This window comes from Lithobates pipiens, unplaced genomic scaffold (assembly GCF_037356315.1).
Source record: "Lithobates pipiens isolate NorthernLeopardFrog02 unplaced genomic scaffold, aLitPip1_a1.2 Scaffold_13, whole genome shotgun sequence".
Taxonomy (NCBI): domain Eukaryota; kingdom Metazoa; phylum Chordata; class Amphibia; order Anura; family Ranidae; genus Lithobates; species Lithobates pipiens.
In genome coordinates, this window is record NW_027507718.1 from 386580341 (window position 1) to 386601805 (window position 21465).

The 21465-nt window shown below is 47.8% G+C and overlaps 1 protein-coding gene across 3 annotated transcripts in view; it reads left to right on the top strand.

The window, feature by feature from the left end:
• Positions 1-21465, top strand: part of PRIMPOL (primase and DNA directed polymerase) — a 131468-nt gene that overhangs the window by 52971 nt on the left and 57032 nt on the right. For all 3 annotated transcript variants that reach the window (XM_077477298.1, XM_077477299.1, XM_077477297.1), the window contains exons 3-5: positions 237-331; positions 10252-10390; positions 18026-18173. In XM_077477298.1, the coding sequence (XP_077333424.1) occupies positions 237-331; positions 10252-10390; positions 18026-18173 (382 nt within the window). The remainder of the gene's footprint in view (positions 1-236; positions 332-10251; positions 10391-18025; positions 18174-21465) is intronic.

The following is a 21465-nucleotide window of genomic DNA, read 5'->3' on the forward strand; positions in this document are numbered from 1 at the left end:
CTTAGTAAATATAAATATACCAGAGAATTTTATTACATTTTACAATCCAAATATATGTTACAATGCCGAACGTTGCTTTTATGTGGGATGGGAGTTTAGGTTTAATGTTTTATTTGTTCCCCTTAAAAAAAAAAAAAAAAGTGTTTTTTATTTTTATTTAAAAAAGTCCTAAAGTAAGCATAAATAATAATGACAGATGCCACAGTGATTCTACAAATATGTGTTTATTTTATAAGGATGTCCATATATTTGCCTTGGAGACTGTTCTAGATGATGTTGGAAGACGACTGTATCTTGTGACTACATACACGGAGTTCTGGTTTTATTATAAGTGAGTGTTTACACTTTTTTTTATGTTTGTTTCTTTTTTTTTGGGGGGGGGGGGATCTTTTTCAGGCCTCCCAAATCTTTTTCCTGTATTTAGATGTATCTGCTTCATAGCAGGGTTACCTGCATTTAGTTGTTAACATGTGTTTTGAGTTTCTAATTGAATGCTGGATGCCCAAAATTCTGTTTATTCTAAACAAAGCCAAACTGAGTGCACATAAGTGCAGGTAAACACAAAGTGTGGATAGCACCATTGAAAAGTCATAACATATTTTTAGATGTATTTACAAATGTCCTCTAAATGCCTATAATCGCAAGTTTGACAGTGGGACCATCAAGCTGTCCCTCCTAGAATTTTAATGCGCCTGCGTGGAACAAGTGCAGCACCCAGCACTGCTGCCTGCAGCCTGTCAAAATCTATGACAGGCTGCAGCTAGACAGGGCTGAACACTGTACTAAAATGGCTGCTGTGATAAAGCCATTCACTAATACACGTTTATACATGGTTTTGAATGTATACATACTATTTGTATAAATCACTTTTTGCATTTTTAATGATTGTATCGGGAGCGCCCTTTATCACAGCATTTATTAGTCTTCGCTAATTTAAGGTGCAGCAACCCTTCTTTCCTTTTTGTTTCATTATTGGCGGCAGTTCCATTTATTTAATATGTACCAAAATGGCACTGGCAGTTAGGGCTGTATGCCTTCAGGGACATATTTCAATTCACAGGATGTACGGCAGTAGGGCACTAAAATGCTGGGAGGGAAGAACAGCAACTGGGCAGCTCCATGATCAAGGACTAAAAGGGTTGGTTATAATATTATTATTATTATTATTATACAGGATTTATAGCGCCAACAGTTTGCACAGCGCTTTACAACATGAGGGCAGACGGTACACTTGCAATACAAATCAACACAGGAGGGATCAGAGTGCCCTGTTCATTAGAGCTTACAATCTAGAATGGAGGGTCAAGTGGAAACAAAAGATAATAACTGTGGGGGATGAGCTGATGGAAAAAATGAAAATACAGTTGTTAGGTGTGGGTAGGGTAGGCTTGTTTGAAGAGAAGGATTTTCAGGAATTGTCTAATAAAGTAGGAGATAAGCGGACAGATTGGGGTAGGGCATTCCATAGGATTGGAGAGGCTTTGGAAAAGTCCTGGAGGTAAGCATGTGAGGAGGTGACGAGGGGGCTAGAGAGCAGGAGATTTAGAGAGGAACGAAGAGAACAAGTAGGTTGGTAATTGGAGACTAGGCTAGTGATGTAGCTGGGGATGGCTTTGTACGTAGTTGTTAGTATTTTGAATTTAATTATTTGGCCGAGCAGAAGCCAGTGGAGGGATTGACAGAGAGGAGTAGCAGACACAGAGCGATTGGTAAGGTGGATGAGTCTGGCAGCAGCATTCATGATGGATTGAAGAGGTGATAGACTATGTGGAGGTAAGGCAATGAGAAGGGAGTTGCAGTAGTCGATGACCAGCGAGTAAAGTAAGAGCTTTGTTGTATCATTGGTTAGAAAGGGGCATATTTTGAAGATGTTGCGGAGGTTGAGGCAGCAGGATTTGGACAGTGATTGTACGTGTTGCTTAAAGGAGCATTCAGAGTCCAGGACTACACCTAGAACCTTGGCATGTAGGGATGGGCTTATAGTTGTGCCATCGATTTTGACAGAGAGATCAGGAGAAGGGGCATATGGAGGAGAAAAAATTATAAGTTCGATTTTGGATTGATTGAGTTTGAGGAAGTGGTGTGACATCCAGACTGATATATCTGATAGTAAATTAGTGATACATGAGGAGACAGAGGGAGTGAGCTAAGGGGTAGAAAAATTGATTTTGGTCTCATCAGTGTAGAGGTGGTGTCATGGTTATGCATTAGAGTTGTTCTCCTTACCTGTCTGCATGTGTTCATTTCTAGAGACCAGCCGAGCTTCACCTGACTGCTTTTATTTCCTTCCTCTGGAATGGCTCCACCCTAGCCCCTATCAGACTACACTATATTAACCTTTGCACTGCTAGCCTATCCTGCTGATCAACCTTTGTGTATTAGCTTCCTGTTTCCTGTCGTGTGCTCTGCTACTGGTTTCCGTTACCGACCTTGGCGTGTTCTGACCATCCCTGCTTGCCTGTGACCCTGACCTATTGGCGTGTACCCGACTATTCTGTTCTGCTTGTGGCCCCGACTTTGGCTTTGTCCCTCACCATCCCTATCCTCCTGTTCCCTACTGTGGGTGTGAGCTGGGGGACCCTGGGGGTCGCGACCTGGAGCCAGTTGCAGCCAAGACCATCTTCACCACTCGAAGCTCTGGTGAACACCAGCTGGCTCTTAGACTCCGCGCCCCGGGGAATCTTACGCTCTTACCCAAGTGGGATCTGTCCCCCGTCTGCAGCCGTCAGCCGTAGGGTCCACAGCCTAGCGGTGCACCCCCAACCCTACGGTGTGCACCTGTCACCTGGGCTCTAGGTGACCTGACAGTTTGATCAGCCATGGACCCGGCTGACGTGCCGCTCCCTGCAGTCGATCCTTTGCAGGGCATAGTGCGGAGACTCGAGACCCAGGAATCTAATCAGACTCAGGTGATGCGATTCCTCCAGGATCTGGCTTCTCGCTTCGAGCAGCTACAGGCTTCCTTGGGAACCCCGAACCCGCAGCCTCAAGTACAGTCTGCGACTGCACCTATCGCACCAGTCGCATCCACGCATTTATTAGTACTGCCTGCTCCGTCCCGTTTCTCTGGGGACTCCAAGGCCTGCAGGGGCTTCCTCAGCCAATGCACCATTCATTTTGAGCTCCAGCCTCAAAACTTTCTATCCGATCGGGCAAAGGTAGCCTATATCATTTCCCTCCTCTCCGGTGAAGCTTTAGCCTGGGCTGCCCCCCTGTGGGAGAAAAATGATCCAGTGGTTTCCAGCCTGTCCGACTTCTTGAAGCTCTTTCGTAACATCTTTGAGGAGCCAGCTCGGGTTTCTTCTGCGGCTAGTGCCCTTTTACGCCTTCGCCAAGAATCTGGTTCAGTGGGCCAATATGCACTTCAGTTCCGTATCCTTACAGCGGAATTGAGCTGGAACAATGAGGCCCTGGTCGCAACCTTTTTACATGGCCTCTCAGACCGAGTGAAGGACGAATTAGCAGGAAGAGCTATCCCCGCCGGTCTAGACGAAGTCATTTCCTTATGTAATCAAATTGACATTCGCTTCCAGGAGAGGTCCTTAGAAAAAAGACGCCAGCACCCCCCAGGTTCTAGTCAGCCTGAGCTTTTTCCCCGTCGCCCTGTGGATCATCCTCCGTCTGCTGAGGAGCCCATGCAGCTGGGCCGGACCAGACTAACCCCCGAAGAACGTGCTAGACGCAGAACTCTGGGCTTGTGTCTTTATTGTGGGGGAAAGGGTCATTTTCGTGACTCCTGCTCGCTCCGTCCGGGAAACGCTCGGGTCTAATACATTTGGAAGGTGGAGTATTGGACCCAGAAACATCACCTTCTCGTCTCCTTCTTCCGGTGTTCCTCCATGTAGGCACTTCTCCCCAATCAGTCCTAGCATATCTGGACTCCGGGGCTGCCGGCAATTTTATGGACTGGAGAACTGCCTCTTCTATGAAGCTTACCCTTTCTCCCCTCGCTACTCCGCTAGTAGTCTCGGCAATTGATGGCACTGTGCTCCCAGGGGGTCCTATCCGTTTCCAGACGCTACCTATTAGGATGTCGGTAGGGATACTCCACCAGGAGTGGATCTCCTTCCTCATCCTACCCAAGGCCTCTACCCCCATTGTATTGGGTCTTCCTTGGTTGCAGCTCCACTCGCCACATGTGGACTGGGTATCTGGGCAGATCCTGGCCTGGGGTCCTTCGTGTTTCTCGTCTTGTCTTTCCAAGGTGACCCCCAAGAGGAAACTTCCCATTGCTACCACATCTGTCTCGTCCGATCTTCCTGCGGCTTATAGCGATTTCCGGGATGTGTTCTGTAAGAAGTCTGCTGAGGTACTTCCTCCTCACAGATCTTTTGACTGTGCTATTGACCTTGTCCCTGGAGCAACCCTGCCCAGGGGTCGTACCTACCCTTTATCCATTCCAGAGACCCAAGCCATGTCTGAGTATGTCGCTGAGAATTTGGAGAGAGGTTTCATCCAGAAATCCTCATCGCCTGCAGGAGCAGGGTTCTTTTTCGTTGCCAAAAAGGATGGCACCCTCAGGCCCTGCATTGACTATAGAGGTTTAAACGCTGTGACTATTAAAAACCGTTACCCCTTACCTCTAATATCTGAGCTATTTGACAGGTTGAAGGGGGCTTCCATTTTCACTAAATTGGATCTCAGAGGTGCATACAATCTCATTCGAATACGAGAAGGTGACGAACGGAAGACCGCATTTAACACTAGGGACGGGCATTACGAGTACTTGGTTATGCCTTTTGGTTTGTGTAATGCTCCAGCTGTGTTCCAGAACTTTGTCAACGAAATATTCAGGGATCTACTGTACCAGTTTGTTGTCATCTATCTGGATGACATTCTCATCTTTTCCCAAAATCTGCCTGCTCACAGAAACCATGTACGCACCGTACTTCAGCGCCTTAGAGAGAACAATCTCTATGCCAAGATGGAGAAATGTTCCTTTGAATGTTCCGAGGTCCTGTTTCTGGGATGTTATGTTTCTAGTGAGGGTCTTCGCATGGATCCCGGAAAGGTCTCTGCCATTACCAACTGGCCCCTTCCTGCTAGCCTCAAGGCCACACAGCGCTTCCTTGGCTTCACAAATTATTATAGGCAGTTCATAAGGAATTACTCTTCCATTGCTGCGCCTATTATCGCTTTGACCAAGAAGGGTGCTAATGCCAAAGACTGGTCTTCCGAGGCTGTCTCTGCGTTTCACGATCTGAAACAGGCCTTTGTCTCTGGACCCCTCTTGAGGAGACCAAATCCTGAAGACCCATTTTTTATTGAAGTAGACGCTTCTTCGATGGGGGTGGGAGCTGTGCTTCTTCAGGACTTTGAGAAGAAACGTCAACCATGTGCGTTCTTCTCCAAAAAAAATTCTCAGGCAGAGAGAAATTATGCCATTGGTGATCGGGAACTTCTCGCAATTAAATTGGCGTTGGAGGAGTGGCGTCATCTCTTGGAAGGTTCCCCTCACTCCATAACGATCTTTACTGATCATAAGAATCTACAGTACCTACAGAATGCTAAACGTCTGAACCCCAGACAGGCCAGGTGGAGTCTCTTCTTTTCTCGTTTTAAATTCACGATTACGTACAAACCTGGTTCCTGCAACGGTCGAGCTGATGCGCTCTCTAGGTCATTTGACACCTTGGACGAGGAGTCCAACCCTGATCCTGAGCCGATCATTCCTACCTCTTGCATTGTTGCCCATTCTACCACCCTGGAATCAAAGATTCCTCCTGGTAAGACCTTTGTTCCCACGGAGCTAAGAACCAAGATCCTTCGTTGGGGACATGATTCCAAGATGGCAGGTCATGCTGGGTTCCTCCGATCCTTCCTGCTTATCAGTCGTCACTACTGGTGGCCTAATCTCCGCTCGGATGTTAAAGAGTATGTTAAGGCTTGTCACGTCTGTGCTCAGTCCAAATCTTCCACTCAAGCCCCTGCTGGTCTTCTCATGCCCTTGCCCATTCCTAAGGAGCCCTGGTCTCATATCGCCATGGATTTTATCACTGATCTTCCACTATCAGAGAATAATACGGCCATTTGGGTAGTAATCGATCGGTTCTCCAAGATGGCTCATTTTGTTCCTCTTCCTGGTCTCCCTTCTGCCCCTGCCTTGGTTCCCATTTTTGTACGAGAGATTGTCCGCCTTCATGGTGTTCCTTCGCATGTTGTCTCGGACAGGGGTGTGCAATTTACTTCTCGTTTTTGGGGAGCCTTTTGCAAATCCCTCGACATTACCTTGGATTTTACCTCTTCTTATCATCCCCAATCCAATGGCCAGACTGAGAGAGTTAATCAGGAGTTAGAGGTCTTTCTCCGTACCTTGGTCTCTGCCCATCATGATGATTGGGCATCACTATTACCGTGGGCTGAGTTCTCCCACAATAATCATGTTAACGTCAGTTCTCAGAAAACACCCTTCCTCACTGTTTATGGAAGACATCCTCAGCTTCCCCTTCCTATGATTTGTTCTTCTGACATTCCAGCTTTGGCTACTGTTCAGGAATCATTCAATTCCATGTGGGCTGACGTTCATGATTCCCTCCAGAAAGCTGCCAACAAATTCAAGAGTTTTGCTGACCGTCGCAGGCGTAAGCCACCCTCTTTTCAGCCAGGAGACAAAGTCTGGCTCTCCACCAGGAACATCAAACTCCGGGTTCCTTCCCTCAAATTTGCCCCAAGATTCATTGGTCCATACACCATATTTTCTAAACTGAATCCGGTATGTTTCAAGCTCCAGATTCCCAAAAGCCTCAAAATCTCTAACTCCTTCCATGTTGCCCTTCTAAAGCCGTTAGTCCTCAATAAGTTCTCTCGTCCTTCCCCTACCATAGCACCGGTCTCTGAGGATGATCAGGAATACGAGGTTAGCCAAATTTTGGATTCCCGACTCTGTAGAGGCATTCTCCAGTACCTCGTGCACTGGAAAGGTTTTGGTCCTGAGGAGAGGTCGTGGATTTCGGCTTCCGAGGTCTTTGCACCTCGTCTGTTGAGGAAGTTTCATTTGAAGTTCCCCTCTAAACCTGGTCCCAGGCGGGGGAGGCCTCGTAAGAAGGGGGGTACTGTCATGGTTATGCATTAGAGTTGTTCTCCTTACCTGTCTGCATGTGTTCATTTCTAGAGACCAGCCGAGCTTCACCTGACTGCTTTTATTTCCTTCCTCTGGAATGGCTCCACCCTAGCCCCTATCAGACTACACTATATTAACCTTTGCACTGCTAGCCTATCCTGCTGATCAACCTTTGTGTATTAGCTTCCTGTTTCCTGTCGTGTGCTCTGCTACTGATTTCCGTTACCGACCTTGGCGTGTTCTGACCATCCCTGCTTGCCTGTGACCCTGACCTATTGGCGTGTACCCGACTATTCTGTTCTGCTTGTGGCCCCGACTTTGGCTTTGTCCCTCACCATCCCTATCCTCCTGTTCCCTACTGTGGGTGTGAGCTGGGGGACCCTGGGGGTCGCGACCTGGAGCCAGTTGCAGCCAAGACCATCTTCACCACTCGAAGCTCTGGTGAACACCAGCTGGCTCTTAGACTCCACGCCCCGGGGAATCTTACGCTCTTACCCAAGTGGGATCTGTCCCCCGTCTGCAGCCGTCAGCCGTAGGGTCCACAGCCTAGCGGTGCACCCCCAACCCTACGGTGTGCACCTGTCACCTGGGCTCTAGGTGACCTGACAGGTGGTATTTGAAGCCATGGGGGGCTATCAGTTGACCCAGGGAGGAGGTGTAGATTGAAAATAGGAGAGGTCCAAGGGCAGAACCTTGGGGACCCCAATAGAGAAAGGAAGAGGAGGGGGGCGAAGTAGAGTTGTAAGAAACGCTAAAGGTGCGGTTGGATAAGTAGGAAGAGAACCAGCGAAAGTACAGTCACGGAGATCAAAGGCGTGGAGTTTTTTCAGGAGGAGGGAGTGGTCAACCATGTCAGAGGCAGCAGAGAGGTCCAGGAGTAGGAGTACAGAATAGTGTTGATTGGTTTTGGCTGTTAGTAGGTCGTTTGTTTTAGGAGAGCAGTTTCTGTGGAGTGCTGAGGACGAAATCCAGACTGAAGGGTCTCAAGAAGTCTATTATCAGCAAGGTGGACGCTCAGTCGGTTGTAGACCAGACGTTCGAGAAGTTTGGATAAGAAGGAGATGGGGTATAGGTTGTTTATATTGGGTGGGTCCAGTGAGGGCTTTAAGTATGGGTCTGAAAAGTGCATGTTTTAGAGAGTTGGGGTAGATGCCAGAAGAGAGGGAGAGATCGAAGATGTGGGTTAGAGAGTGTAGCATAGAGCCAGAGGGTGAACGTAGCATTTGTGAGGGAACAGGATCCAGAGGGCAGGTGGTAAGGTGTATATTACCCAGTAGTTAAACAACCTCATCTATAGTGATGGGGTTTAAAGAGGGAAGTAATGATTGTGCCTGTGGGCATGAAGTGTAAAGCATGGAGGGTATTGGATCAGTAGAGATCTCCACGCAAATTGTTTTAATCTTCTGTTTGAAGTGATTGGTGATCTCCTGGGCAGTGAGTGAGTTGGCGGGTGGAGGCGGTGGAGGACGAAGTAGAGAGTTGAAGGTAGAGACGAATTGACAGGGACAGCATAAGTTGCTAATGAGAGTGATAAAATAGGTCTGCTGGTGTAGAGGAGGCTGGAATTGTATTTTTGGAGGTCAGATTTATATTGGTTGAAATCTTTGAGACTTATGCCTTGTACACACGGTCGGAAATTCCGATGGAAAAGGTCTGATCGGATTATATTGTCGTAAAATCGATCATGTGTGGGCTCTATCAGACTTTTTCAGTCGGAAATTCCGAAGGAAAAAATTTGAGAGCAAGATCTCATATTTTCCAACAAAAAAATCCAATTTCGATCGGACAAAGTGCCACGCATACTCAGATCAAATTACGAGACCAAAGCTATTGGCGACTAGCCTCAATGTAGTCCCGTCGTAACGAACGTACGTCATCATGTTCTGAACTATCGGATTTTCTGACGGATTTTATGGTCGAAATGTCCGACGGCGTGTACAAGGCATAAGTCTTACGCCACAGGCGCTCATGAGTACGACTAAGTTTTCAGACTTCTAGTATCATCTGTTTGCAGAGGTTGAAGGGGTCGGGCCTGGTTCTATGTGTAGTGAGGGGGGCCAGTGAGTCCAGTGAGGCTAGAAGTGAAGCGTAGACAGAAGTGGCTAGGTTGGTGCAGGATAGGGGTGAGATTTTGTCATAGAAGTTGTCGATAGAGTAGAGAAGGGAAGGGTTGAGATTACATAGGTTTCTGTGGGTAACTTTTAGGTGGTTGGAGGGAGAGGAGGTGGAGGAGAGGGAGAGAGCGAAACTAATAAGGTGGTGATCAGAGAGAGGGAATGGATAGTTCGAGAGGTTGCATGGAGTGCAAAGGTGAGAGAAAACTAGGCAAGGGTATTGCGAGTAGGAGCATGTATCCACTGCTTCAGGTCAAAGGAGGAGGTTAGGCTGAGAAGTTTGGAATGGGCAGGAGTGTTAGTCTTAATAGGGGTGTTGAAGTCCCAGAGAATTATTGTGGGCTTTTCAGATGAAAGAAAGTAGGGTAGCCAGATAGAGAAGTTATCAATAAAGGTTGATACTGGTCCAGGGGGCCTGTAAATCCTTAGACCCCTTTCACACCACAATGCCCATAACGTTGGCGTTAAAACACCACTATTTTTAGCAGCGTTTTCACGGCCGGATTTGCGGCGCATTTTGGCCGCTAGCTGGGCGCTTTTACCCCTGCTAGCAGGTGAGAAAGGGTTAAAACCGCCAGCAATACACCGCAATAGCGGCGTTTTGCCGGCGGTATTACAACGCTGCACCATTGATTTCAATGGGGAGCAGCGGTGGAGGAGCGGTAAACACACCGCTCCTTCACCGCTCCAAAGAAGCTGCTGGCAGGACTTTCCCTGACGTCCTGCCAGCGCACCGCTGTAGTGTGAAAGCCTACAGACAATGGTGCAGCTTTTTTAGGGCGGATTACAGGCGCTATTTCTAACGCTATAGCGCCTGCAAAACGCCCTAGTGTGAAAGGGGTCTTAGAGAAACTGGAGTGAAAAGACAAATTCAGTGTGCTTCGAAACAGGAGAGTGACAGAGAGGGAGGTGGCTGAAGTTATACACAGAAAATATCACTAAGGCAAATTTGCTACTACCATGCTTTCTTTTATCATTCTGTATATGGTCTACCCATTAGTTTTTGCCCTGTAAAAATAAAATCTGAGATCAGTGTCTTGTATAACAATCATCTGTATTTTTATTTATTTTTTCCAGTAAAAATTCCCAAACCCTGGCTCACTGCTATGAGGTCATTCCTGCTGATACAGTTTGCAAACTTTACTTTGATTTAGAGTTTTGTAAACCAGCAAATCCAGGGGCAGATGGTCGAAAAATGGTTGCTCTTTTAATTGAGGTAAGCATAAATCATGGGAAGAGGAACTATATTTTATGGGGGAATCTTTCATACTACAAGTGTGTAGTGATAGATTTATACTGTGTTTTCGGTTTATCAGATTACCCTACCCCCTTTAATGAAAAAGGTCTTTTCTCTTATATTCCCTGACCAACACAGCTCCTCTCTGTAACTAAATGGGTTGTAAAGCCTGCCATTAGGAGAAACTATGCAAAATTGTTACACAATACACAGAACTTTAATTCCACCCCAGGGGGGCAGGCCCTGTGCTATCAACCCTTCCCACTGCTCCTAGCAGCTTCAGTTTTTATTTTGCCTAGCAAGGAGAATGACCTAGGAAACCCTGCGGACCTCTTGGTCCATATTTTTGCTGCAGGTTTGCTGCTTTTTGCGCAAGATGAAAGATCCTGTGATCTTCTATCAACTGCCGGCTGGGTGACAGGCTGGTTAATGATATCCTTGTAGTCTCCCCAGTCCGGCCATCGAGCGTGAGCAGGCTGCAGCTAAGGCTCGGCAGGCCACGACATGCCTCAGCTCCAGAGGTGGTCGGTGAGCTTCAATGCCACGGGGTATACATATGACCGGGCTACTGATGTCTGGATCACAGTATACTGAGACCAGCAGCCACCCTGTAACTGCGCAGGAGTGGGTCTGTGATGGAATGTCTCCCAGCTCTTCAGGACTGGTAAGTACGGCTCTCCCTGCTTCGGTGGGGTGAGCAGCTGGGCATTCCCTGGGGGGTCAATTCGGGGGCCACCTCACCTCCCTATCTTCTCTCCCAAGTCCCTATCACCCCTCCTTCCCCCCTCTGAGGGGGGTGGCTGCATGCGCTGTGTGTGGGGGTCGCTGTTTCTCACCTGTGGGAGTTTGTGCGGCTGACGTTGGTCCTGGTCCAGGTCTGGGGGTCCCAAAACATGTTTATGGAGGTTGTTCTGACTGTTAGCAGGCAGCACGTTTTTTATTTTTTTGCTCTGTCACTGCATGGCGGAGTTCCGGCGGCCATCTTGGATTTGGGAAAGCTATAAATTCCCCTGGTGAGCTTCAGCAGCCATTTTCTTTAGGATTCCTATTGATTACATTGGCGGCCATTTTCTTAAAGCCTGAGCGCTTTTTTCACCGCTGGCCTCTTGTGGCAGCATTACATGTGCTTCTCTTGCTGCTTCCTGTATCCACTGTGTGTGTGCAGGACGCTGGATAGCTCTTTGCTGAACGCTGAAGCTGCTCTGCAGATCGTTGCACCGCTGGTGGGAGTTGCTGCTGCTGACACAGTTTTCTCCTCTCTGTAACTGGGAACCTCCTAGGGACTACAGACACTGCTGTGGCTATCACAGAACGCCCCAGGGTGGTGAGTCTAGCGCTAAGTACCCCCTCCACCCCCCCCCCCCCCCCCACGTGGCGACAGCAGAAGGGTGGGACCTTCACTGTCCTAAGTCCCCTTGAGGATGGCAGACAGGCTAGGGTCAGCATGGCTTCAGAAACTGGTGTTTCTTCCCCCGAAATCCAGGCTATAGCAACTGGGTCACCTGCAGTTAGCGCCATGCGCATGGACACCCTGACGGCGGTCCTTGACTCCTATGTTGCTAAGATAGAGGCGACCTGTGGCGGGAAAGGTGCACGTAAAAGGCCCCTGCCCCCCTGTCCTCTGGGGAGAGCTCTGATGCAGACTCGGGCCCTGCTGCGGCTGGAGACCCCTGCTCTGACCTATGAGACGTGGCTGACCAGGACCGTTCGGATAGTGAGGATTATTCCCCGTCCGTGTCCGGGCACGACAAGACGCTTGTTGGAGCACGTATCACAGCTGCGCGTGATACCCTGAAGATTCAGGAGCCAGCGGATTCCTCTGCTGATGTACGGGTCCCTTTTGGGTCCCGCCAGCCAGCACGTTCACCTAAGGTGTTCCCATATTTGACTTATTTTGACAAATTCATCTACAGGGAATGGGGTTGCCCGCAACGGACCTTTTCGGTCCCCAAAAATTTGGCGGGGCAATACCCCTTTGAGAAAAGCCTTCTAAAAAAGTGGTCGGCTCCTCCGGTCGTGGACACCCCAGTATCTAGGTTTAATAAAGTAACCACGATCCCGGTTGAGGGGACTCCTGCATTCAAGGATCTCACAGACAGGAAGGCCGAAGCAGTGGCTCGTTCCTTGTTTACGGTTGTGGGGTCAGCCGTGCCACCTGTACTGGCATCCGCACTGGTTTAACAGACGCTGACTGAGTAGGCAAAACTTTTGCACCGCAAATTGGGAGAGCAGAATGCCTCCCCTGTCTGCGTGGAACTAGCAGACCAACTAGTTCATGGCCTTAAGTACGTTAATGATGCGGCCCTGGATACTCTCCCTCTGCTATCCAGGGCCTCAGTGTCAGCCGTGTTGCTGAGGCGCCTCATTTGGCTGAAATGCTCGTCTGCGGACCAGGCATCCAAGAAAGCCCTGACGGATCTTCCCTTCCTTGGCGAATGGTTCTTTGGAGCCTCGTTGAATGACATTATTAAAAATGCCACGGGTGGTAAGAGTACACTACTCCCACAGGCCAGGAAGGCTAAGGAACCACACCACAGGCAAGGGCCCTCCTTTTCCGCTCACAATCGGCTTTTTCGTCCGCCCGGTGCTTCTGCAAAATGACCCCAGCCCGACAGGACGCCCACGGACGGTCAGAAGCGTCCCTGTAACCGCAAGTCTAATAAGTCTGCGAACAAAATTGCTACCGCATGAAGGTTTGCCCCCACCCATTTCTCAGGTGGGGGGTCATCTTCGGGAGTTTGCAGCCCGATGGACCTCCCAGTTATCAGACCAATGGGTCTGCGATCTGATTTCCACAGGTTACAAGATAGTTTCTCTTGGCCGCCAAACGGATTCTTTCCCTCCCAGCATACCCTTGTCCCTGGTTCGCCGGGAGGCCCTGTTAGGGGCGGTGAGGGTCTTGCTGAATCAGGGGGTGATTGTACCAGTTACGGAATCGGAACGCTTCCAGGGGTTTTACTCCAATCTGTTTGTGGTTCCCAAGAAGGAAGGGGTACGTCCAATATTGGACCTAAAAGCCCTCAATCACTTTGTAAAAGTGCAGAGGTTCAGAATGAAATCAGTTCGCTCAGTAGTCGCTGCACTCCATCAAGGGGACTTCCTGGCATCCTTGGACATTCAGGTTGCCTACCTGCACATACCCATATGCCTTCGGTATCAAAAGTTTCTGCGTTTGGCAGTTGGGGAAGCCCACTATCAGTTTATCAGTTTGTGGCTCTTCCTTTTGGCCTGGCATCAGCCCCCCGAGTCTTTACCAAAGTACTGGCTCCAGTATTAGCGTTGTTGAGGCAACGCGGGATCGAGATCGTGGGTTACCTAGACTATCTCCTCCTGAGAGCTTCTTCCACCTCAGAATTAGAGGAGGATGTGGCGATCACCTTGCAGTCCCTGCAAGCATTTGGGTGGCTGCTGAACCTAAAGAAGTCGGTGGTGGTACAGATTCAGCGTCTGGAGTACCTGGGGTTACTATTTGACTCCAGGGAAGCAAGGGTTTTTCTCCCCTCAGATAAATTGCTGACTCTCAGATCTGCGGTCAAACTGCTGATGAACCGCAAGTGGTCATCACTCCGCTTTTGCATGCGGGTGCTGGGGCTCATGGTAGCCTGCTTCGAGGCAGTACCTAATGCCCAGTTCCACACCAGAGTTCTGCAGAAGGAGATCTTGGCAAAATGGGACAAATCTCCGTTGTCCCTGGATCGGCAGATCCAGGGGAGCCAGCCAGTCAGGGACTCCCTGATCTGGTGGTTGAGGTCCCCAGTGATTCAGTCCGGAAAATTGTTCTTTCCTCTGAAATGGACGGTGGTCACTACAGACGTCTGTCCGGCTGGGGTGGAGTGATGGGGATTCAGTCAGCTCAGGGCCTCAGGTCGACGGAAGAATCCAAGTTGCCGATCAATCTGCTCGAATTGAGAGAAATCAGGCTGTGCCTCCACACGTGGTCGACGTGTCTTCAAGGGCGTTCGACCAGGATAAAGTCAGACAACGCCACAGCTGTGGCGTACATAAATCACCAAGGGGAAACAAGAAGCTCAGTCGCTGCTCGGGAGGTCGCTCACATACTTCGGTGGGCAGAGCAACACGTTCCAGCCCTGTCAGCCATTTACATCCCTGGGGTTGAAAATTGGCAGGCGGACTATCTGCGTCGACAGATGCTGGACCCAGGAGAATGGGCATTGCATCCAGAGATATTCAGGCTGCTGTGCCTGAGATGGGGCACACCAGATGTGGATCTATTGGCCTCCCAGCTCAATCGGAAGGTGCTAAGATTCGTGTCCAGGACAAGAGATCAGTGGGCAGACACGTCGGATGCGCTGGTGGCTCCGTGGGATCAGTACCAGCTGATCTACGCCTTTCCTCCGCTGAAACTGTTGCCACGTCTGCTTCTCGGAGTGGAAGCCGAGGGGATCCCAGTACTCTTGATTGCCTCAGATTGGCCTCAGCGGGCCTGGTACGCAGACCTGGTGCGCCTGGTGGCAGACGCTCCCTGGCGACTGCCGTTGAGAGAGGACCTCCTATCTCAAGGTCCAATCCTTCACCCTGCTTTACCGTCACTGACTTTAACGGCCTGGCTATTGAAAGCCAGGTATTGAGGAACCAGGGTCTGTCGGACTCGGTGATTCCAACTATGTTGAGGGCGCAGAAACCTTTTTCCAGGAAGATATACCATCGTACTTGGACTGCCTACATCTCCATGTGTGAGGAGAAAGGGTGGCATCCACGCTCCTTCTCTATATCCAGGATCCTGCTGTTTCTTCAGCAAGGTGTAGACCAGAGGTTGACGTTGAGCACCATCAAGGGGCAGATTTCAGCTCTGGCTGTCTTTTTTTTCAAAGGCCCCTGGTGTCTCACTCATTAGTGAGTACCTTTGTGCAGGGGGTGCGACATGTAGTCCCTCCGGTGCGTCCTCCGTTACCTCCGTGGGATTTGAACCTGTTGTTGTCGGCGCTTCAGAAGCCACCGTTTGAGAATATAAGGGAGAGTCCTCTGCTGACCCTTTCATGGAAGGTGGTCTTTCTAATGGCCATCACATCGGCCAGGAGGGTTTCGGAACTGGTGGCCTTGTCCTGCAAGTCGCCTTATCTGGTCATCCACAGGGATAAGGTGGTGTTGCGTCCACAACCGTCCTTTCTACCTAAGGTGGTCTTGGCCTTTCATATCAATGAGGACATTGTATTGCCATCATTGTGTCCTAAGCCAAAGCACCCCAAGGAGGTGGCCCTTCACGCTCTTGATGTGGTTATGGCTCTGAAGGTGTACTTGTCTGCCACAGCTTCCTTTCGGAAGTCAGACTTTCGGAAGTCAGACTCACTGTTTGTTTCGGTGGCTGGTCCTAAGAAGGGCATGGCGGTCCCGTCGGCCACCATTTCCAGGTGAATTAGACAGATTGTAGTCCAAGCCTATGCCTTGAAGGGGCAGGTGCCTCCCTTTCCAGTCACGGCCCACTCTACAAGAGCAATCGGAACGTCTTGGGCCTTCCGACACCAAGCGTCTGTCGCTCAGGTGTGTAAGGCTGCGACCTGGTCGTCTGTCCATACGTTTACCCAGTTCTACAAGGTAGACATCAGTGCATCGGCTGATGGCTGTTTTGGCCGCAAAGTTTTGCAGGCGGCCGTGTAGTTGCAATTGAATTTTGTTCCTGTTTTTTCGATAAAAACGCAGTACTGTTTTGGTTAATGCACTCTTGCATTACTTCCGCAATGTTGCAGTCTTGGGGATCACTCCTGTTGAGGATACCCGGTTATATAGTGGTGTTTTCCGTACACTGCTGTTTTTTTGTGTGTTTTTAGTTTCACTAGTTCCGTCTTGCCATGATGGATGAAGTTTTTATGCTGTTTTTCCCACCCCTTGTTTGGCACTGCTTGGGGATGTCCCATTTAGTTACAGAGAGGAGCTGTGTCGGTCGGTGAATATAAGAGAAAATAGGATTTTTAAAATCTTTTTTTCTGTAATTCACCGACCGACACAGCACCCACCCCTCCTTTTTTCTACGTTATACTGCTTGTTGACTTACTGAAGCTGCTAGGAGCAGTGGGAAGGGTTGATAGTACGGGGCCTGCCCCCCTGGGGCGGGATTAAAGTTCTGTGTATTGTTTCTCCTAATGGCAGGCTTTACAACCCATTTAGTTACAGAGAGGAGCTGTGTCGGTCGGTGAATTACAGAGAAAAGGATTTTACGGTGAGTACAAAAAATCCTATATTTGAAGTTATAGCGTAGTTTCCCTGACAAATAAAATCCTTTTTCTTTTAAAGCTAAACTCTAGCATTCACTTCAATTGTGCATAGTTGTAAGGCCTCTTCTCTGTACTGAAAATGTTAATTCTGATTTCATTGCACAGTAAGAGCTTGCATTAAAGTGGTAGTAAACCCTCTCCCACAACTTTGTCCCATGTAAATCGGCATAAAAAACCCAAATGAACACTGCTTGTAGATATCGCCTTACTTGCTTAGTATTGTTGTAATTTTGTTCTTTAAAATTATGTCACTGATCATGCCCAGATCTCTCCTGATTTACAGCACACTATGTGCTTGTCTATTATCAGGACTTCCTATGGCACACAACACTGAACTCCCACGAGGCTGCATAATCACTCAGAGCTTCCTCCTACACACCATGTGACCATGTGACATCACATGCAGTGTAAAGTAGGGCATGGGACAGAAGTAACTGCAGTCTTATCAGCTGAAGCTGATAGGACTCACACAGGCCAAAAACACTAGATAAGCAGCACAACTAAATACTATGAATTAAAACATGTCAGCTATGAACAGGGAAGCAGGGTTGCCATAGAAACATTGGATTGAGAAGGAGGCTTGGTTAACAGTACAGGAAGTGCTCAATGTAAGGGCGGAAATACACTCTACTGTGGACTCGGAAAACAATACTTAAGATGGCGCTGCCTAACCCCTGGAAACAAGTTTTTTAAAGTTTCTTTAAACAGTAAGTAATATGCGATTTGGGCTGGATTACAGTGGCTATAGTTTGATAATTACTTATTATAATGGACTACATAAAAAGAAGCATCAGAGTGGGAGAGTTTCCTTCCTCTTTAAAAGCTGTTGCAAGTAATTTTCTGTCTGAAGGACATCCAGGATCATCTAGCCCTTTCCTCTGCCTAACAGTCCCTGGCCCACCATTTTATTTGCCATTTATTCATTAGATATCAGTTCTTTCAATCTTGGTGGCTCAGCATCAGATGGGGACAATATCTAGGTTTGTCTTCATGCAAATACAGTCTGGTTTTGTAATGCCCACTTCTCCAGACTGACATTCACCCATCAAGACATTTTGATATTTAAACACCTTTTCCCAAGAGCAAGCCACTGACTTGCGTGGCGAGGCAACAATTTCACGATACCCACATTGTCCAGTCAAAGAATGCCTTGTAAAAATAAAAGGATTTCCTTGAATTGCGGCAGTGTCGCTCGAGCAAGCCCCAGTGGTTACTATGCAAAAGGGCATTCTACCCAGAAGACTGCTGCTATTGCTTTATGCATCTTACACAGAGATCAGTCAGGTATGAGTTATTCATCTTTAAATCAGTACAAGCTTTGCCATTGTAACTATACTATAAAAATCATACTTCAGCTTTTACTCGTTTTTCACTTGATTTTCAGTTTTTCATCAGAAAGCTTCAGGAACATTATGGTTTAACATGTTCTGCAGATTGTGTTATAAATCTGGACTCCAGCACCAATGAAAAATTTAGTCGGCACTTAATATTTTTATTACCTAATGCAGCCTTCAAAGACAATATCCATGTCGGTAAGTGACAAGTAACCAATTCTAAAATAATTTTACTTATTGTTACTGTAGCACTGTTACAAATTCAAAACATGCTAAATTCATTAAGAATTGGTTAGTGTTAATAGATTTGAGAAGACTGAGGACAGCAATGCAGTGTTTGATTTTTTTTTTTTCTCAAATCCTGTGTTTTTCTGTGTTAACAAAAGTGCCAGGGGATTATCCTTTTCTTCTTCTCCTCCTCCTCCTCCAAAAGGTAGAGTAAGTAAAGCTTGTGGTGGGCACCTAATTCACAGCAAAGACTGATCTCTGGTTTCCTGCATTAAAGAGACCCTTTATTTCAGCAACAATCTTCCCCAGATTATGTGTGCATTTAACCTATTTTATGCATGCTATTTACCTGTAAAAGCTTCCCTTGTGTATACATCTAAATGGCTCTAAGACTGCTGCTGGGTGCCACTGTTTTGGATGTGGTAGTAGCATATTCCCTTTCAGTTCAGTTCAGTAGAGGACTGTGATGTGGCAGGATGGAGGGGACTGTGTTAGGGAATTGACTTTTCCTGAAGAAGTGAATGTTGTGAAAGTTCAATGGTACATAAAAATTGTCAGGTGGAACCCTGCAATCTGAGATGTGGTGGCACAGGAAGCATCAGAATCTCCACGGTTTGCTTGCAGTGCCGGTACTGTGGCACTTAGGAACTGTTACCAAGAATTATTACCACCTATATTTAAGAGGGCTTGGGGGGCAGGCCAGGCTAAGGCAACCTGGTTGTCACAGAGGCAAGGATTGAAGAAGTACTGTCAAAAAGGGGGTGCTCAGAAAAAACAAAAGCTGTAATCTTTGCCTTCTGTGTTTCCCTTCAGCTCTGGCCCCAGAGACATATCCTAGAAGTTAGATGAAATTCCTTAGAGTGGTTATAAATAATCGCATATACCCGGTGAGGTGACTGGCCTTAGGTGATACACATAGATGGAACAAATCCTCCTGCATCAATTGTACCCGTTTATCTACAGCTGTCTTTTCCCTACATTCATTCAAAAGCTAGCATTTACACAGGATCTCTCGGCTCTGAAAAGGTGAAGAGCTGAAGTTACATCAGTGAGGAGAGCTCTGAGAGCTGATTGGAGGGACAGCAGCACACAGAAACAGCTGAGCCTGTCAATCAGCTGAAGCTCCCTCCCCTGTCACCATTTTTCTCTGGGTGTCAGGAAAACTTGTCACAAGTGACTCATGCTTATAGCAGAGGGATGAGGCGGCAGACAGAAATTACACTTAGTGCTCTGGATTGAGACAAGTACACACTATAGAGGGGATATGTTTTGTTCATAGTTCATGTCTGAGGTTTACAACCACTTGCCGAAGGATGGCTACAGCATGGTTGTCCAGTTCTGAAAGGGCATCTATTGACCTCTTCCCAGAACCCCATATCAGACGCAGCTGATTACAGATCGAGGTCAACGGTCAATCACAGTGGCCCTTTACCATGTGATCAGCTGTTCACAATCGCATGTAAACAAATGCCAGTTATCAGCATTTCCTTTCCTCAGCACTCACTGTGTGAGTAAAAGAAAGCTGATAAATGGCTATCCTGTGATGGAAAATTTACACAGATAATCAGAGCACTGATCTTCAGTGCCCTGATTACCAGTGCAGCCTCATCAGCACACATCAATGAAGAAGAAAAACTATTTATTTGCAAAAAAATTTGAAAAACTAAGCAGAAAGTTTTTTTGTTTTTTTTGTTTGGTTTTTCTAATATTTTTGGTCTTTTTTTTTTGTTTTGTTTAGCATACCCAGTGGTTAAATAGGACCAAAAGAAAAGCTCTATTTGTCTCCAAAAAATTATAAAAATTTCATTTTGGTACAGTGTTGCATGACCACGCAATTGTCATTCATAGTGTGACAGCGCCGAAAGCTGAAAATTGACCTGGGCAGGAAGGGGGTAAAAGTGCCCAGTAGGCAAGTGGTTAAAGTAGGGGGAATTCCCCAGAACAGGATCATCACTGGAAGATTTGTCCCTATCTCATATTCTGTGGACAAATGTAAAATTTTGGATTTTCCCTCTTGGTGACAATGCTCACAAATACAATTAGAGTGGTGAATCTCCCCTATGAGGACACATACAAGAATAAGACACACGCGATGGAGGGTCTTATTCTTCTCCACTCTATCCAAAACTAAAAACTAATAAAAGGTTTTAACTAGAGATACACTTTCAGTGCTGTTAACTTTAGAAATATGTTAGGGTAGGTCTTGGATCCGAACCATAGAGGAACAGACAGCACAGCAACAGGGAGGGGGCGGAGCTATGACGTAGGAGACAGGCGTCCAGCCGAGCGTCCGTCCGAGCCTCCCGATGCCTTCGCTCTACCTCCCCCGCCACGCACCTCTCCACAGCCCCATAGCCTGAACCGTACGCTCATGCCCCCGAGACGCTACACTGATTCGGGTTGATCCTCCGATCTTGGCGGCCCCAGGGAACGAGAGACGGATCTGCCAAAACCCAGCTACAAACTCAGCTGCAGCCCACGCTACTGGAACGGCTGCCCAGGAGCACAGCGGCGGAGCATCGTAAGACGCCGATATATGGCGGGACGGGACCTGGACGGCTTACCCTGAAGGGAGGAGTGGATCCCTGCTAGAATATATCGGAACACAGGGAGAGGCTGACTGTTACAAGCTCCCACAGACACGCGGCAGAGCGGTAAGGCAAGCAGTGGGACGGGGATGCGGGAGAGTTTCTGTTGGAGTTTCTGCTGGACTGGTATGAGGCAAGGATATAGATACTATACTAGATAAGGGGATATACCCCTAGGTAAACTGGAGCCTACCCCATTGCCTCTCTTTCTCTGTCTAAGGAAAAAAACTGTTCTGACAGAATTTCACATGGAATGATTGTTTGAACTGGCTCTTAATTGTATTGCTACCTGGGGAGAGAAAAGGAAAAGGTATCGATATCCAAAGAGGGTTTTCTCTGTTAACCCCTCCCCCCCTGGTTTAAAGGGACAGTTGCTTATGTATACAACCAGTAATATAAAATCCACAGGAGGAAATCCGGTATGCTAGGAACAACAGCTGCTGGAGGAATTTAAATGCAGCTTTAATAGCCCCTGCTGTTGACAAGAGGATTCATACCCCCCTGAGTTCTTTTTTTGGAGGTTGACTGGGAAACATATTTTATGGTCTCGAGAATGCATGATATGGACAATATCCAATAGTCCCTGTTAATTAATAGCGGTTGCCCAATACAGAAAAGTGGAAGTGGAAGTAGCGGAACAGTTAAAAAATCTTGTTTCCCATTAAACGGCCTTC